This window comes from Quercus suber, unplaced genomic scaffold (genome assembly GCF_002906115.3).
Source record: "Quercus suber isolate HL8 unplaced genomic scaffold, Cork oak 2.0 scaffold_924, whole genome shotgun sequence".
NCBI lineage: Eukaryota > Viridiplantae > Streptophyta > Magnoliopsida > Fagales > Fagaceae > Quercus > Quercus suber.
Window position 1 is genome coordinate 84250 of NW_027070347.1, and position 15731 is coordinate 99980.

The 15731-nt window shown below is 37.4% G+C and overlaps 2 protein-coding genes across 2 annotated transcripts; one reads left to right on the plus strand and one right to left on the minus strand.

Annotated features, from left to right (window-relative positions):
- Nucleotides 1-1506: 1506 nt before the first annotated feature.
- Nucleotides 1507-6257, minus strand: LOC136065316 (protein CHLOROPLAST J-LIKE DOMAIN 1, chloroplastic-like). The gene is made up of 5 exons (XM_065768352.1): nucleotides 6152-6257; nucleotides 3532-3589; nucleotides 2563-2688; nucleotides 2354-2449; nucleotides 1507-1614 (listed from the first exon to the last, which is right to left on the minus strand). The coding sequence occupies exons 2-5, from the start codon at nucleotides 3562-3564 to the stop codon at nucleotides 1522-1524; spliced, it is 348 nt and encodes a 115-aa protein (XP_065624424.1). The 5' UTR covers nucleotides 3565-3589; nucleotides 6152-6257; the 3' UTR covers nucleotides 1507-1521.
- Nucleotides 6258-8350: 2093 nt separating this feature from the next.
- LOC111985675 (protein CHLOROPLAST J-LIKE DOMAIN 1, chloroplastic) lies at nucleotides 8351-13838 on the plus strand (the record flags this gene model as incomplete). Its single annotated transcript, XM_065768357.1, is given in 5 exon segments — nucleotides 8351-8543; nucleotides 9475-9591; nucleotides 9703-9807; nucleotides 10711-10788; nucleotides 13783-13838. Coding segments are annotated over 5 exon segments (437 nt in total), but the record flags the coding sequence as incomplete, so codon positions are not given.
- Between the last annotated feature and the right edge of the window lie 1893 nt (nucleotides 13839-15731).

The window sequence follows — 15731 nt, forward strand, 5'->3', positions numbered from 1 at the left end:
CTGGAAATATATTAGAGCTCAAAAATTAGGACACCAGGAGACTACAGAAAACTGTAAAAAGATCTGCCATATCAGACAGGAAGGGAGAGTGGATAGTTGGCTAGAATTCTCCTTATAGATAAATAAGACACAATAAGCCAAAGGCTATGTTTATGAAAGTTAAAGGAAAACAGAAAATAAAAAATATGAAGATATATACACATTCATAGGAGTGTTTTTACAAATTCACACTTTATGGTATATGCAACATTTTTAATCTTCTAACAAGGGAATTATTGTCACATTTCTGCTTTCTGAAGGCAAATGTGCCAGCTTCTCATTTAAGCAGACATGAATAATCAATTTGCTTAAATTCCAACCAATTTAATTTAAGGCTCAATGAAATTATTAGAAATTACCGGCTCCAGTAGATCTGGATGGGATATGGTGCACCATGTGAATATTGTGAACCACCCTCCAGGCGCAGGATGGCATAGCAACTATTCAATTACTTCTGCCACAAGATACAGCAAGGTTCTATCCATTTTTCCCACTAAAACTGAAAGGAAGCCATGCCCTATTTAAGGGTGATCATGGATCAGGTTCAGTCAGGTTTAGAGTCAACCACCTGTCACCTATTGTTAACCAAAAAGCATAGTTGAATTGACCGAATCTCACAGATGGGTTGGTGGTTAAAATCAGTTGTTCTCATCGGTTTTGTTTGTTGAGGCTGCCAGAGGAGATATAGTGGAGTCATGGTGATGCGGCAACCATAGCATGGTTAGAGAAAGAAAATCCTCTTTGGAAGCTTGAGGCCAAGGCAAAATCCAAGAATAAGTGTCCACGTAATTAATTAGGTTTTTATATTTTATAATTTTATTTGCTTGTCCTAGAGTCAAGGGCATTTTAGTAATTCTACAATTGTTGGGTATGGGGCATAGTTATGGGCCATAGGTTTTCTTCTATTAGTAAGTAATTCTTATTTAGTTTATGGGTTTTTATGTATGGACTTTGGTTTACAAGTCAGAATAGAAGTACTAATTCTACTAGGAGAAGTCAAGAGTATGGCCTATATAAGTTTGTTAGTGTATTCAAACAAATTATAGTTGATTAATAAAATTATTGAGTATTGAGGCACATTTACTTAGGGTTCTTTTTTCTACCTTCCTCTTCTTTCTTTCTTTCTTCTTCTTTTCTTTTCTCAAGTACTCTTCATGATTACTGTACCGTTCACAAAACTGTTCATCATTACTGTTCACATATTAAAAAAATTCTATTCTCTCTTTTTTCTTTCCTCTTTTCAACCATTTTTTTTTTTTTTTGATAGGTAATAAGACTTTACCATCCCAACCCAACCCAACCCATGAACACCCTTACTTTCAACTCTACAGTAGGTCAAAATGAAAGATTTTGAAATAAGACATTCAATGACAAAATGTGTATAACTAGACATGCATCATGGTAGTTGATAGAGTGAGACCATGACAAAAAAATTAGTATGAGACAGACTGTCTATTAATTCAACAGAGCCTATGATTCATGTCAATAAGTGAAAGCCAGTACCTGGTTGTTGTAAAGAAAGGCAGGTATGTAACCCCCTACAAACTCAATCAAATTTAAAACACCAGTGTATGCCTGCAAGAATTCAATTGTAGAAGATCATTTAAAAGAACAGATAGATGAGAAGAAGAAAACTATGACACATTTTTATATCAATATTAATAGATAAAGCATGCAATTTTTCAAAGAGGAGATCTTCAATCATGATAGGGTGAGGAAAAAAACAATCACTTGCATTCATCTTGTTCAGGTTAGCAGGCTCTCCCTTTGAAAGAGAAAGAAATTGAGAGTCAATTTAGTACCAAAACCATTGCTAACTCTCAACTAGCCTTTCTCAACCTCTCTGTACAGCAGGAGCAGCTTTATATCCCTTCCACCATCTCTCTCTCTCTTCTCTCTCTCACAGATTTTTTGCAAGAAACTGAAGACGGGGGGGGAACTACTTGGACCAGTAAACAAACTCCGAATTAGAATAGACTAAAGTCCACACATAAAAGCCAGAAACTTAATAAAACTGGCTTAATAAATTTGTCGCTGCCAGGAAATTCACAGCATCCAGTTTTCTCAAAAACGGAAACCCACCACTCTCTTACTACATAAGACAGCCCTAAACTGAATAATATAAAGGCTGTCCTATATCAACTAGACACAAAGGGGGGAAAACACAAGTAGCCTGACATATCATATTACTTTATATTTTCAATATGTAACATTATCAGATTTGATTTGGAGAATCCATAAGATTCAGGCTACTGGCATTTTGACCTATCAGCAACATTTCAAAGACATATAGAAGTCAAATAAAACATCATACCAGAGATGAAACAGCAATACAGCCAAAAACTAGTCCAAGAGAACGAAGCAGGCGCTTCCCCATACGCAGTGCTCGCCCTGTATCTTCACCATCTTCCTGCAGGCAAGACCAACTTGAATATATACAGATTGAAAGGGTAATTCAAAAAAGTTGAGCATTAATTTCTTTGAAGCCATGCCCATGGTGTAAAAATAAAAAAGGGAACTCACTGTATATGTTGGTGACACAGATGGCTCAAAGGACTTCAACTTCTCAAAAATCCGATAAACAAAAGCAAAGGCTAAAAATTGCAAAGGTTTATATTCAGCACTGCGCTTGATAAAAATCCAAGCTGCCTGCAGAATGACAACAAAAGATGAGTGTGAAAGGGAAAGTTATAAACATGAATGACTGAGTAACTGCATAACAGAAGTCATGCCATGACCACACATTTCCAGCCATGCCATTGGTACTCATTTTGGTCTCACACATATGATCATAGAGATACAGCCATGCAAATCACACATTGGGAAAGGTAGAAATCTCATAAGAACATATTTGGGTGGCTGTGATTTCATGGGCTTGGGACTTGGTGTTGGGAAGGAGAATGTGTTCATGTGTCAGATCTGTCTATTTACAAATAAATTTCCACCATTTTTGAGTGTCCAATAGCCAAACCCTAACCCATGCCATTTTGTGTTGATATGGGTACGGCAGGGTTTAGGAGGAGGCTCTGGCTAAGACAGCTAGTGCATGATTGGTCTAAGCTAATTATGTTCATAGAAATCTCCTCTTTCTTCACACATCAGAACATAGACATATGCTCAAAATATGTAAAAGTCAGTTTATAAATATTACAGAAAGACTACAGGTCCCTGGAATATCAGGAAAAAAGAAGGAAACATTAGAGAGTCAATCATGTCAGACTTCATTTAAACCTTGGTTAACAGGTCCATTAGTAGAATGAGCAATGAATGTACCATATGGTCTTCAAGATTGAAAGGACTACAAGGATATTTATAATAACTGTAGGGGCATGCTGAGTATATGACAGCCACTTATATCCAGTAGTAAACATACAATCGATTCCCAAGCCTTAATACTTAAAACAGATGACAAGATTATAAGTTTCAGGCATGCATAAATTAGCGAACAGTTCACCGAAACAAATAAACATGAAGAGCATCATCACTACTTACAAATACAGCAGATATTGCCATGTTGATGCGCATATCTTTTTCACTGGACTTGGTGAACCTGGAAATATATTAGAGCTCAAAAATTAGGACACCAGGAGACTACAGAAAACTGTAAAAAGATCTGCCATATCAGACAGGAAGGGAGAGTGGATAGTTGGCTAGAATTCTCCTTATAGATAAATAAGACACAATAAGCCAAAGGCTATGTTTATGAAAGTTAAAGGAAAACAGAAAATAAAAAATATGAAGATATATACACATTCATAGGAGTGTTTTTACAAATTCACACTTTATGGTATATGCAACATTTTTAATCTTCTAACAAGGGAATTATTGTCACATTTCTGCTTTCTGAAGGCAAATGTGCCAGCTTCTCATTTAAGCAGACATGAATAATCAATTTGCTTAAATTCCAACCAATTTAATTTAAGGCTCAATGAAATTATTAGAAATTACCGGCTCCAGTAGATCTGGATGGGATATGGTGCACCATGTGAATATTGTGAACCACCCTCCAGGCGCAGGATGGCATAGCAACTATTCAATTACTTCTGCCACAAGATACAGCAAGGTTCTATCCATTTTTCCCACTAAAACTGAAAGGAAGCCATGCCCTATTTAAGGGTGATCATGGATCAGGTTCAGTCAGGTTTAGAGTCAACCACCTGTCACCTATTGTTAACCAAAAAGCATAGTTGAATTGACCGAATCTCACAGATGGGTTGGTTGTTAAAATCAGTTGTTCTCATCGGTTTTGTTTGTTGAGGCTGCCAGAGGAGATATAGTGGAGTCATGGTGATGCGGCAACCATAGCATGGTTAGAGAAAGAAAATCCTCTTTGGAAGCTTGAGGCCAAGGCAAAATCCAAGAATAAGTGTCCACGTAATTAATTAGGTTTTTATATTTTATAATTTTATTTGCTTGTCCTAGAGTCAAGGGCATTTTAGTAATTCTACAATTGTTGGGTATGGGGCATAGTTATGGGCCATAGGTTTTCTTCTATTAGTAAGTAATTCTTATTTAGTTTATGGGTTTTTATGTATGGACTTTGGTTTACAAGTCAGAATAGAAGTACTAATTCTACTAGGAGAAGTCAAGAGTATGGCCTATATAAGTTTGTTAGTGTATTCAAACAAATTATAGTTGATTAATAAAATTATTGAGTATTGAGGCACATTTACTTAGGGTTCTTTTTTCTACCTTCCTCTTCTTTCTTTCTTTCTTCTTCTTTTCTTTTCTCAAGTACTCTTCATGATCACTGTACCGTTCACAAAACTGTTCATCATTACTGTTCACATATTAAAAAAATTCTATTCTCTCTTTTTTCTTTCCTCTTTTCAACCATTTTTTTTTTTTTTTGATAGGTAATAAGACTTTTATTGAAAAATTGAACATCATGTTCACAATGGTGAACACTTTGAACAATGAAACAAATACAAGAAGATCAAGAGCTAAAAGAAATGGAAATTAAAAAATCAGCTATAGCAATACAATTCGTACACCCCCAAATACGAGCCCAAAGAAACAAAGTACGAAAAAGTAAACATTTTATATGTTCCAAAGTTCTCGCCTTGTCTTCAAAAATGCGAGCATTACGTTCCTGCCAGACTAACCACATTAAACATGCCGGGACCATGTTCCAAATGATTGAAAGATGTTTCCAAACCAGTTTCTCCAAATAAAGAAAAAAGATTTCACTGACCTTGGCATGACCCATTGAATCCCAAACACTGCAAAAACTTCACACCATAAGGCGTGAGAGAACTTACAATGAAGAAGAAGGTGGTCCACTGATTCCCCATCACAACAACACAAGCAACACCTATAAAATCCAATCTTTTCAACCATAAATCCAATCTTTTCTCTCTTGCACCTTAACCCTTCTTCTAATAAGAGGTTCTAAACCCCAAAATCCACAAATCCTCCTAAACCTTAACCCACACAACCACACATAGACAAATACCTCCAATTTGTCCTATGTCGCATGGAGATTAAGTGATGGAGTGAGTGGTGTGACTTGATCTAAGAGGCTTCCACTCTACCAAGCCAGAGGATGATCGCAGCAGCTCTCAATATTCCCCTTGGCTAGGCAGAACAGCACCTTAGAGACAGTGATGCTTGGGGTTGACTTGATCTAAGATTATTTCTGGGGTTCAGAATTAGGTCCATTGGATTTTGGTGAGGTGAGTGAACTGGGGAAGGCAAGGAATGGAGATGGATGATAGGCAGAGAATTCAAGGGTTTGGTTGGGTTGGGTTAGCTGGGTTGAGATGTGAGGAATCAACTTCCAACCAAAACAGGTTGGGTTTGAGAGTATGAAATCCAACTCCAACTGAATCACCGGGCGAAACCATCCAAAATGGTTCACGTCTGACCAGGTCAGGCGGGTGGATCAGGTTGGTTGCTTGCTTGATCAGCCCTAGACCTCTTACTAACAGAGCTTAATATTTTGATCAGTTTTTTTTTTTTTTTTAATCAGTACTAACAGTACTTAATATTAAAGAACAGAGAATATACAGTCAAAAAAACATTTAAATCATCCAATGCTAATTATGACAGTTGCACATCAGCACTCTTCTATCATGCCTTTCATTAGAATTTCTATGATGCAAAGACAAACCTTGGACCCCAAGGTACTAGTGGCTGCTTATCAGCATATTTGATGTCCTTTGAAACCTGAAATTTACAAACATTTAAGACTAATAAGCATGAGACAGAAAAAAAAGGAAAAACACAGTTAATCTAAAACTTGAAAAATACAAAGAAAACAACAAATAAAGAGCAAGTGATAGGAATCAAATATTCGACTAAGAACAATCTGAAGGTATCAATCATTGATGGGTGGTGGATTTTTACAGGAGATTATATCAGGAACCGGAAACTTGGAGACCTACTATTGATGGGTTAGAGTTTGCTTGTCTAGACGAATCTGAGAGGGCTATGTTGGAGAGAGAGTTCGAGAAGGAGGAGATTATTGAGGCCCTCAAGGAGGCGGAAGGTGATAAGGCTCCTGGGCCAGATGGGTTTACTATGGCATTCTTTCAGAAATGCTGGAGTGTTTTAGAAGGGGATATATTGGCCTTCTTCAAAGATTTTTACAGTCAGTGTGTTTTTGAGAAATCTCTGAACGCCACTTTTCTGTGTTTGATCCCCAAGAAGACTAATGCAGTTAATATCAAAGATTTTCGCCCCATTAGTCTTGTGGGCAGCCTTTATAAAGTATTTATGAGAGCATGGAGTAATGAGATAAAGACAGATTCAATGAATACATGCTGAGAGGGAGTAATTTGTAACTGAAGAAAGATTTGATTTGAAAGGCACTTTATAAGGCACAGAAAGTAGGAGCGGGAAAAACCCCGCCCATAAATACAAAGGATCCCCCACCGTTCGATTTGCATCAGGTCGTTGAACGTAGGGGACAACAGAGCAGTTATCATTTAATAATGGCGTGCTCATGACGCCGAAACGTCAGGAGCATGCCTTGGGCAAACAAAAGGACATTCTGAAAACGGGGGAAACTTACGAAATAAATGAAGACTGGATATCAAAATCTCCCTTTTTCCCGAGGTGGCAAAAAGCGAGATTTTGAGGGGCTATTGTGGGGCTTGTTGGTTAAAAAGATATAGTAATCCTCAGAAGTGGGCTCGAGGGCCCAACGGCCCAATCCGAGGACGCTTAGTTATCCGAGGATAGCCTAAAAAAGTTTTATTATTATTAAATGGTAATATAGGAGAAAGGGTGGATATTGTATACAGTGGCATAACGTACGTCCGAGGACGCCAAAGTCCGAGGTGAATGTAATTTTCATTTTATTGAAGAGACTCCGCTAAGTTGTATTGAACTGGAAATTGGGTATAGACCTAAGGGGGAGTCGGGGAAGGTATCAAATATCTTCCAAGGCCATCACCTCCACATTAAATGCTTTCCAGCTAACCCTCTGGCCGCATTAATGTGGAGGTGATACCTGAACAGTGACTAAGCAGCTTTATGGCCACTGAGCAGAACGTTCCGGTAGGTGCTAGATGGGACAGAAAGGAGCTCCCACGATAAGAACTACACGTGTACAATGGAAACGGAGGGGAGGACGGAGTATATAATATAGAAACGAATGAAATTGTGAGGGGAGTCTTTTTCAGAAAAAGAAGAAAAAAGAAAAGAGAGACGACTGAGAAAAAGCCGAGGAGAGTTTTTCTCAAGGAATGAACCTAAAATATCCCTTGTTATTGATGAGTAGAACCTTTCCTGTCAAACACACTAGTTCTTGTACCCATGCTCTAAAAATTTATTGTTTGGGCTTGTTGGGCTGAAAACCCATTCATACTCAGGGTCAAATCCAAATTGAGTCCCTACAATAATAATTAATTCATGTAATAAAGATGCAACTAAATAGCCGAATTACTATTACACATGAATAACTATTCTATTACAGGAGCTATTACAGCATACCAAACGTACCTTAGAATATGTTGTTCTTGCTAATTTATCCGCTCTTTAATTCCATTCATGCCAAAAAAAATAAAAAATAAAAATTCTATTCATGCCGAGTTGGCTTCTCAATTTTTTTTTTAAAAAAAAAAAACTACAATTAGTTTGTGCGCAAGACCCCAATATGTTTGGAAAATGTAATAAATACTCCAAAAGAATTGGTTTAAAAAATATTTTTAAGAAACAATTTATGAATTTTTTTTTTTAAATTTCCTATTAAGGTGGTATAAAATTTTTGGTTCAATTTAACAAATATCAAGGACCCATAAAAGTGGTATATTTCCCAAGAATTCGAATTCCCATTATCTTTTATTTTACGTTCCCAATACCCCTGCAAACAAAACCAAAACCCTATCAAAACCTCAAATCCAATTTCCAAAACCCCCCATTTTCACACAGACACAAAGAGAGAGAGAATCACACAGCAATGGCTTTCGCAGTCTCCAATGCCTTTCACTGCCCCGCATTCCACTCTCCGCAAAGGAATTTGGGGCCAAATTCTCAAAGCTCCCACCTTCGTTCCTCAGGTAATTGGGACTTCAAACTCCTTTCCTTTTCCCGTAGTTTCTCGTCGACCAAAATAAATTTGAGCTAATTTCTAAACTACAGGATCTAATTGCTATTAGTGTTATCAGTAAAAGTAAAAGCTAAAAATAATCTCTGTGTCGTAAACAATGGAGCTTTACGTTTTGGGAATTTTCTTTTCTTTTCAAAGAAAGAAAGTATAAATTAGTTGCTTTTGTTTGTGAATCAAAATCAGTGGTGTATTGCATGAATGTATACTTAGTAATTCAATTAGGATTTCTCTTCTTTCATCGATTCGAATATGGGATACACATACAATATGATATGATATGTACACAGCCTATAATGTTTTGAAAAATCTAGGATACAACATAGTAGGGATACTGTAATTAATATTATGAAAAAAAATAGATATTATTTTAATTTGTAGCTTAAAAAATAAGCAACAAATGCTAAAGTAATTTAGAAGTGCCCTCCGCTAAAGCAACGAAAACGGGCTTCTAAAAAAATTGAAGGTAAGGCTGCCTACCTACGTCCTATACGGATCCCACGAAAGCAGGAGTCTTGTGCACTGGGTACTACTATTTTTAGTTTCATAGGGAGATTTGTTGTATCTGGAGTATCCTTATTAGATACGTATTTGATATGGATATGGCTACTTGTTTGAAGTATCTGTGCTTCCTAATGAGTTCAAGGAACCCAACTGATATTAAAGAAATTATAGTCAGTTTTGGGAGTTCTTTACCGAAATTTTCTTTGGGTTGAAAACAAATAGGGCATTAGTAACTATATCTCTTTTCTAAAGTTGGAGTTGTTTGGAGGCTTAGCTATATGATATGGGGAATTATAAAAATAAGAAGCATGTAAAATGTCCTAAATGGTTTTATTGTTTAAAATTTGATTTGTGCATTCGACAAATAACAATAGCAGCAGGTTGTTGATTTTACCAGAGTTCCTAGAACAATCCTGCGGAATAATGGAAGGGTGATCTATGCCGCTGCATCTGCTGCAGGAAGCTCTAATCCTGGCAGTGATTTAAATCCGTATGAGGTATGTGCTTTGACTTTTTTTGAGCCCTATAGATAAGAGTTCCAGGTCATGGAATTATTTGAGTATGTGTTTACACTTCTTGATCAGTATTTTTAATGCTCTTATTTTCAGGTGCTTGGTGTGAGACCCATTGAGGGATTTGAAAAGATCAAGACAGTATATACAAAAAAACGCAGGGAAGCTGAGAGAGCAGGTGATGAAGCAACTGCTGCCAGAGTAGGTCACATATCTTGCTTTCTCTTTGAGAAATTATTTGGCTTCAGAAGGATCTCTTTCTCATAATCATATACCAATGGAAATGCTCTTACAATAGTGCGTTGCCACACGAAAGTTTCTACAGCTTCTTCACTTTATATATGAAAAATTTAGAACATTAAGCATTCTAACGTTTTGTGAAATATAAATCGGTTAGGGCCTATTACACTCTTGCTAACAAGGACAAAGTATGAATCTGAAGATTCTGTTTGTCAAAAGTAATTGGACTTTATTTACTAGCTCATACCATGCATTGATAAGAACCTGCCGGTTCTATCAAGAATAGGAATTATCTATGGTAGTTCTTCAAGGAAACTGGACCTCCTAGGGAAATTAGAACAAGAAAGGAAGAGGGAGAACCAACCAAGTAAGAATGAAGAATGTACTTTGCTTAGTACTTCCAAAGATAACCAATACAGAGTAGTAACAGTCCCTTATATCCAATACAATGGACTAACAAACTGATTAAGCAACTAATCCACAATTGGTACACTCTGTTGCAAGAAAGGTACAACTATTCTAACTGTTACTAACTTATAGACAGCTCAGTAACTAACTCCAACTTGGGACTTCCAGCATCAGCTTATCCACTTACACATCCCTTAGCCATGAACCTATCATGGATAAAGTTCTATTATCATATAATTGTAAGAACATTGATCCTATTGTGATCTATTTCATGATTTAGATCAATAAGGATTTAAAAAAATTTCCTTCTTTAGAATGCAGTCCAATTGAGATGGCTCACTGCTGTAGTTTGTCTCCTCTGTATATTTACTTATTCACACACACGTGTGTCTATATTGAAAATCAGAAAGTGTGCTGATGTATGAGATCTTGTGGGTTGTAATGTGTAATTTCCAGCTTGAGCAAGCATATGATAAAGTAATGATGGAACAATTCACAAATCGGAAGAAGGGCATGGCATATGGTTCATTCAAGGTACAGTTAATGATACTTTCTTTGTTTTATTTGAGTTTTCTTGAATTTGAGAAGAAGAGGGGGGGGGGGGGTTGAGAATACATGATTCACATGTTGATTATGATTTGACATCTAAAATATTTTGCAAACATCAAAATTTACAATTTTTGTAGCATTCCATAATGTTCTAATGCTACCAGCTTCTTGTGCCTAAATGAAAGGGTTAACCAAATTCTCATTGTTTCAATACCAAATACTATTATTCTAGATTGGTTTTCTTTCCAGGAAAGATATAACTTTTTTATTTTTTTTATTTTATAGGTAATAAGACTTTTATTGAAAAATTGAGCATCATGTTCACGATGGTGAACATGATGAACAATGAAACAAATACAAGAAGATCAAGAGCTAAAAGAAATAGAAACTAAAAAATCAGCTACAGCAGTACAATTCGTACACCCCCAAATACGAGCCCAAAGAAACAAAGTACGAAAAAGTAAACATTTTATGTGCTCCAAAGTTCTCGCCTTGTCTTCAAAAATGCGAGCATTACGTTCTTGCCAGACTAACCACATTAAACATGCCGGGACCATGTTCCAAATGATTGAAAGATGCTTTCAAACCAGTTTCTCCAAATAAAGAAAAAAGATTTCACTGACCTTGGCATGACCCAATGGATCCCAAACACTGCAAAAACTTCACACCATAAGACATAAGAGAACTTACAATGAAGAAGAAGGTGGTCCACTGATTCCCCATCACAACAACACAAGCAACACCGATTAACCAAAAACTGACCTTTCTTAATAAGGTTGTCAATGGTGAGTATACCATCATTAGCTGCTGTCCATAAGAAAAAAGACACCCGTCTAGGCACCTTAGTACGCCATATACACTCCCAAGGGAAGGCATCAGTGGGAGGACTAGGTAATAGCTTATAAAAAGAGCGCACATCAAAAACACCAGATGTAGTCAATCTCCAAACCAACTGATCATCCCCTCACCCCTTGGCATAGAGGAGTAAATAAACTCAAAGAAAGAGTAGACAGTGTTTGCTTGCCAATCCTGAGGACCATGCCGAAACAATAAATTCCAGCTCCTACCTCCTGCTGAATTTGTTACAACCACGTCAGAGACACATGCTTCTTTAGAAACAGAGCAGTTATACATGGAAGGAAAGAGTTCCTTCAATGGAGTAGGCCCACACCATGGGTCATGCCAAAAACTAACACGGCTGCCCTCCCCCACATTAAACAAAATCTGGCTAAAGAATTTCTCTGATCCTTCATTAATACTCCTCCATATCCCACACCCGTGAGCACCTCTTACCCCTCTAGTGCACCAGCCTCCTCTTGCCTCTCCATATTTGTCTGCTATAACCTGACGCCATAATCTATGATTTTCTTTCCCAAACCGCCACAACCACTTCCCAAGCAAAGCCTTATTAAATAGCCCAACACTCCGGATTCCCAAACCGCCACATTCAACTGGCAAGCATACCTTATCCCAAGCAACTAAAGGATATTTAAAAACATCCTCTGAGGCCCCCAAAGGAAATTCCTCTGAATTCTTTCAATTCTTGCAGCCACAGCCTGAGGGATGGTAAACAACGATAAAAAGTAGGTGGGAAGACTCGATAGGGTACTTTAAAAAATAAGCCTACCTCCTTTGGACAAATATAGTTTTTTCCATCCAGCCAACCTTTTCTCCATCTTTTCAATAATAGGATTCCAAATTGATGAATCCTTTTAGTGTGCCCCAAGAGGCATGCCCAAATATCTCATAGGTAGAGTGCCCACCTTGCAGCAAAGGATACGAGCCAAACCATTCAAATCCCCAACATCGCCAACAGGAACAATCTCACTCTTGCCTACATTAACTTTTAGGCCTGTAATAGCTTCAAAGAAGATCAACACCATCTGCACGTATAATAACTGTTCCCTAGAAGCATCACAAAACAATACAGTATCATCAGCAAAAAGAAGGTGAGAAATATGGATACCCCCTGTCTATGTGATCCCGCTTTAAATCCACAAAGAAAACCACCATTTTTTGTTCTCTTCAACAATCTACTCAACAATTCCATAATCATAAGAAATAAAAGTGGAGACAGAGGATCCCCTGGCGAAGACCACGAGAACTACCAAAAAAACCTGCAGGAGTTCCATTAACCAGAACAGAGAATTTAACTGTAGAGATGCATGCCTTAATCCACCTACTCCACCTTGCCCCAAAGCCCATCCTATCCATAAGGTAAAAAAGTGCATTCCAATTGACATGATCATAAGCCTTCTCAATGTCCAGCTTTATGATAACACCAGGAATACCACTCTTCAACCTGCTGTCTAAGCATTCATTAGCAATCAGAACCGAATCAAGGATTTGTCTCCCTCCCACAAAAGAATTTTGAGAGTCTGAGATCAATTTATCCAAAACTCCTCGAAGCCTATGGGCCAACACCCTAGCTAACAATTTATAAAGGCTGCCCACAAGACTAATGGGGCGAAAATCTTTGATATTAACTGCATTAGTCTTCTTGGGGATCAAACACAGAAAAGTGGCGTTCAGAGATTTCTCAAAAACACACTGACTGTAAAAATATTTGAAGAAGGCCAATATATCCCCTTCTAAAACACTCCAGCATTTCTGAAAGAATGCCATAGTAAACCCATCTGGCCCAGGAGCCTTATCACCTTCCGCCTCCTTGAGGGCCTCAATAATCTCCTCCTTCTCGAACTCTCTCTCCAACATAGCCCTCTCAGATTCGTCTAGACAAGCAAACTCTAACCCATCAATAGTAGGTCTCCAAGTTTCCGGTTCCTGATATAATCTCCTGTAAAAATCCACCACCCATCAATGATTGATACCTTCAGATTGTTCTTAGTCGAATATTTGATTCCTATCACTTGCTCTTTATTTGTTGTTTTCTTTGTATTTTTCAAGTTTTAGATTAACTGTGTTTTTCCTTTTTTTTCTGTCTCATGCTTATTAGTCTTAAATGTTTGTAAATTTCAGGTTTCAAAGGACATCAAATATGCTGATAAGCAGCCACTAGTACCTTGGGGTCCAAGGTTTGTCTTTGCATCATAGAAATTCTAATGAAAGGCATGATAGAAGAGTGCTGATGTGCAACTGTCATAATTAGCATTGGATGATTTAAATGTTTTTTTGACTGTATATTCTCTGTTCTTTAATATTAAGTACTGTTAGTACTGATTAAAAAAAAAAAAAAAAACTGATCAAAATATTAAGCTCTGTTAGTAAGAGGTCTAGGGCTGATCAAGCAAGCAACCAACCTGATCCACCCGCCTGACCTGGTCAGACGTGAACCATTTTGGATGGTTTCGCCCGGTGATTCAGTTGGAGTTGGATTTCATACTCTCAAACCCAACCTGTTTTGGTTGGAAGTTGATTCCTCACATCTCAACCCAGCTAACCCAACCCAACCAAACCCTTGAATTCTCTGCCTATCATCCATCTCCATTCCTTGCCTTCCCCAGTTCACTCACCTCACCAAAATCCAATGGACCTAATTCTGAACCCCAGAAATAATCTTAGATCAAGTCAACCCCAAGCATCACTGTCTCTAAGGTGCTGTTCTGCCTAGCCAAGGGGAATATTGAGAGCTGCTGCGATCATCCTCTGGCTTGGTAGAGTGGAAGCCTCTTAGATCAAGTCACACCACTCACTCCATCACTTAATCTCCATGCGACATAGGACAAATTGGAGGTATTTGTCTATGTGTGGTTGTGTGGGTTAAGGTTTAGGAGGATTTGTGGATTTTGGGGTTTAGAACCTCTTATTAGAAGAAGGGTTAAGGTGCAAGAGAGAAAAGATTGGATTTATGGTTGAAAAGATTGGATTTTATAGGTGTTGCTTGTGTTGTTGTGATGGGGAATCAGTGGACCACCTTCTTCTTCATTGTAAGTTCTCTCACGCCTTATGGTGTGAAGTTTTTGCAGTGTTTGGGATTCAATGGGTCATGCCAAGGTCAGTGAAATCTTTTTTCTTTATTTGGAGAAACTGGTTTGGAAACATCTTTCAATCATTTGGAACATGGTCCCGGCATGTTTAATGTGGTTAGTCTGGCAGGAACGTAATGCTCGCATTTTTGAAGACAAGGCGAGAACTTTGGAACATATAAAATGTTTACTTTTTCGTACTTTGTTTCTTTGGGCTCGTATTTGGGGGTGTACGAATTGTATTGCTATAGCTGATTTTTTAATTTCCATTTCTTTTAGCTCTTGATCTTCTTGTATTTGTTTCATTGTTCAAAGTGTTCACCATTGTGAACATGATGTTCAATTTTTCAATAAAAGTCTTATTACCTATCAAAAAAAAAAAAAAATGGTTGAAAAGAGGAAAGAAAAAAGAGAGAATAGAATTTTTTTAATATGTGAACAGTAATGATGAACAGTTTTGTGAACGGTACAGTGATCATGAAGAGTACTTGAGAAAAGAAAAGAAGAAGAAAGAAAGAAAGAAGAGGAAGGTAGAAAAAAGAACCCTAAGTAAATGTGCCTCAATACTCAATAATTTTATTAATCAACTATAATTTGTTTGAATACACTAACAAACTTATATAGGCCATACTCTTGACTTCTCCTAGTAGAATTAGTACTTCTATTCTGACTTGTAAACCAAAGTCCATACATAAAAACCCATAAACTAAATAAGAATTACTTACTAATAGAAGAAAACCTATGGCCCATAACTATGCCCCATACCCAACAATTGTAGAATTACTAAAATGCCCTTGACTCTAGGACAAGCAAATAAAATTATAAAATATAAAAACCTAATTAATTACGTGGACACTTATTCTTGGATTTTGCCTTGGCCTCAAGCTTCCAAAGAGGATTTTCTTTCTCTAACCATGCTATGGTTGCCGCATCACCATGACTCCACTATATCTCCTCTGGCAGCCTCAACAAACAAAACCGATGAGAACAACTGATTTTAAC

Coding starts and splice junctions, on each gene's coding strand:
- LOC136065316 (XM_065768352.1), bottom strand. CDS start 3,564: ATGCGCATCAACATGGCAATATCTGCTGTATTT. Junction 2,450..2,562: donor CTGTGTCACCAACATATACA/GTGAGTTCCCTT, acceptor TCTTGCCTGCAG/GAAGATGGTGAAGATACAGG. Junction 1,615..2,353: donor GTATTGCTGTTTCATCTCTG/GTATGATGTTTT, acceptor GAATTCTTGCAG/GCATACACTGGTGTTTTAAA.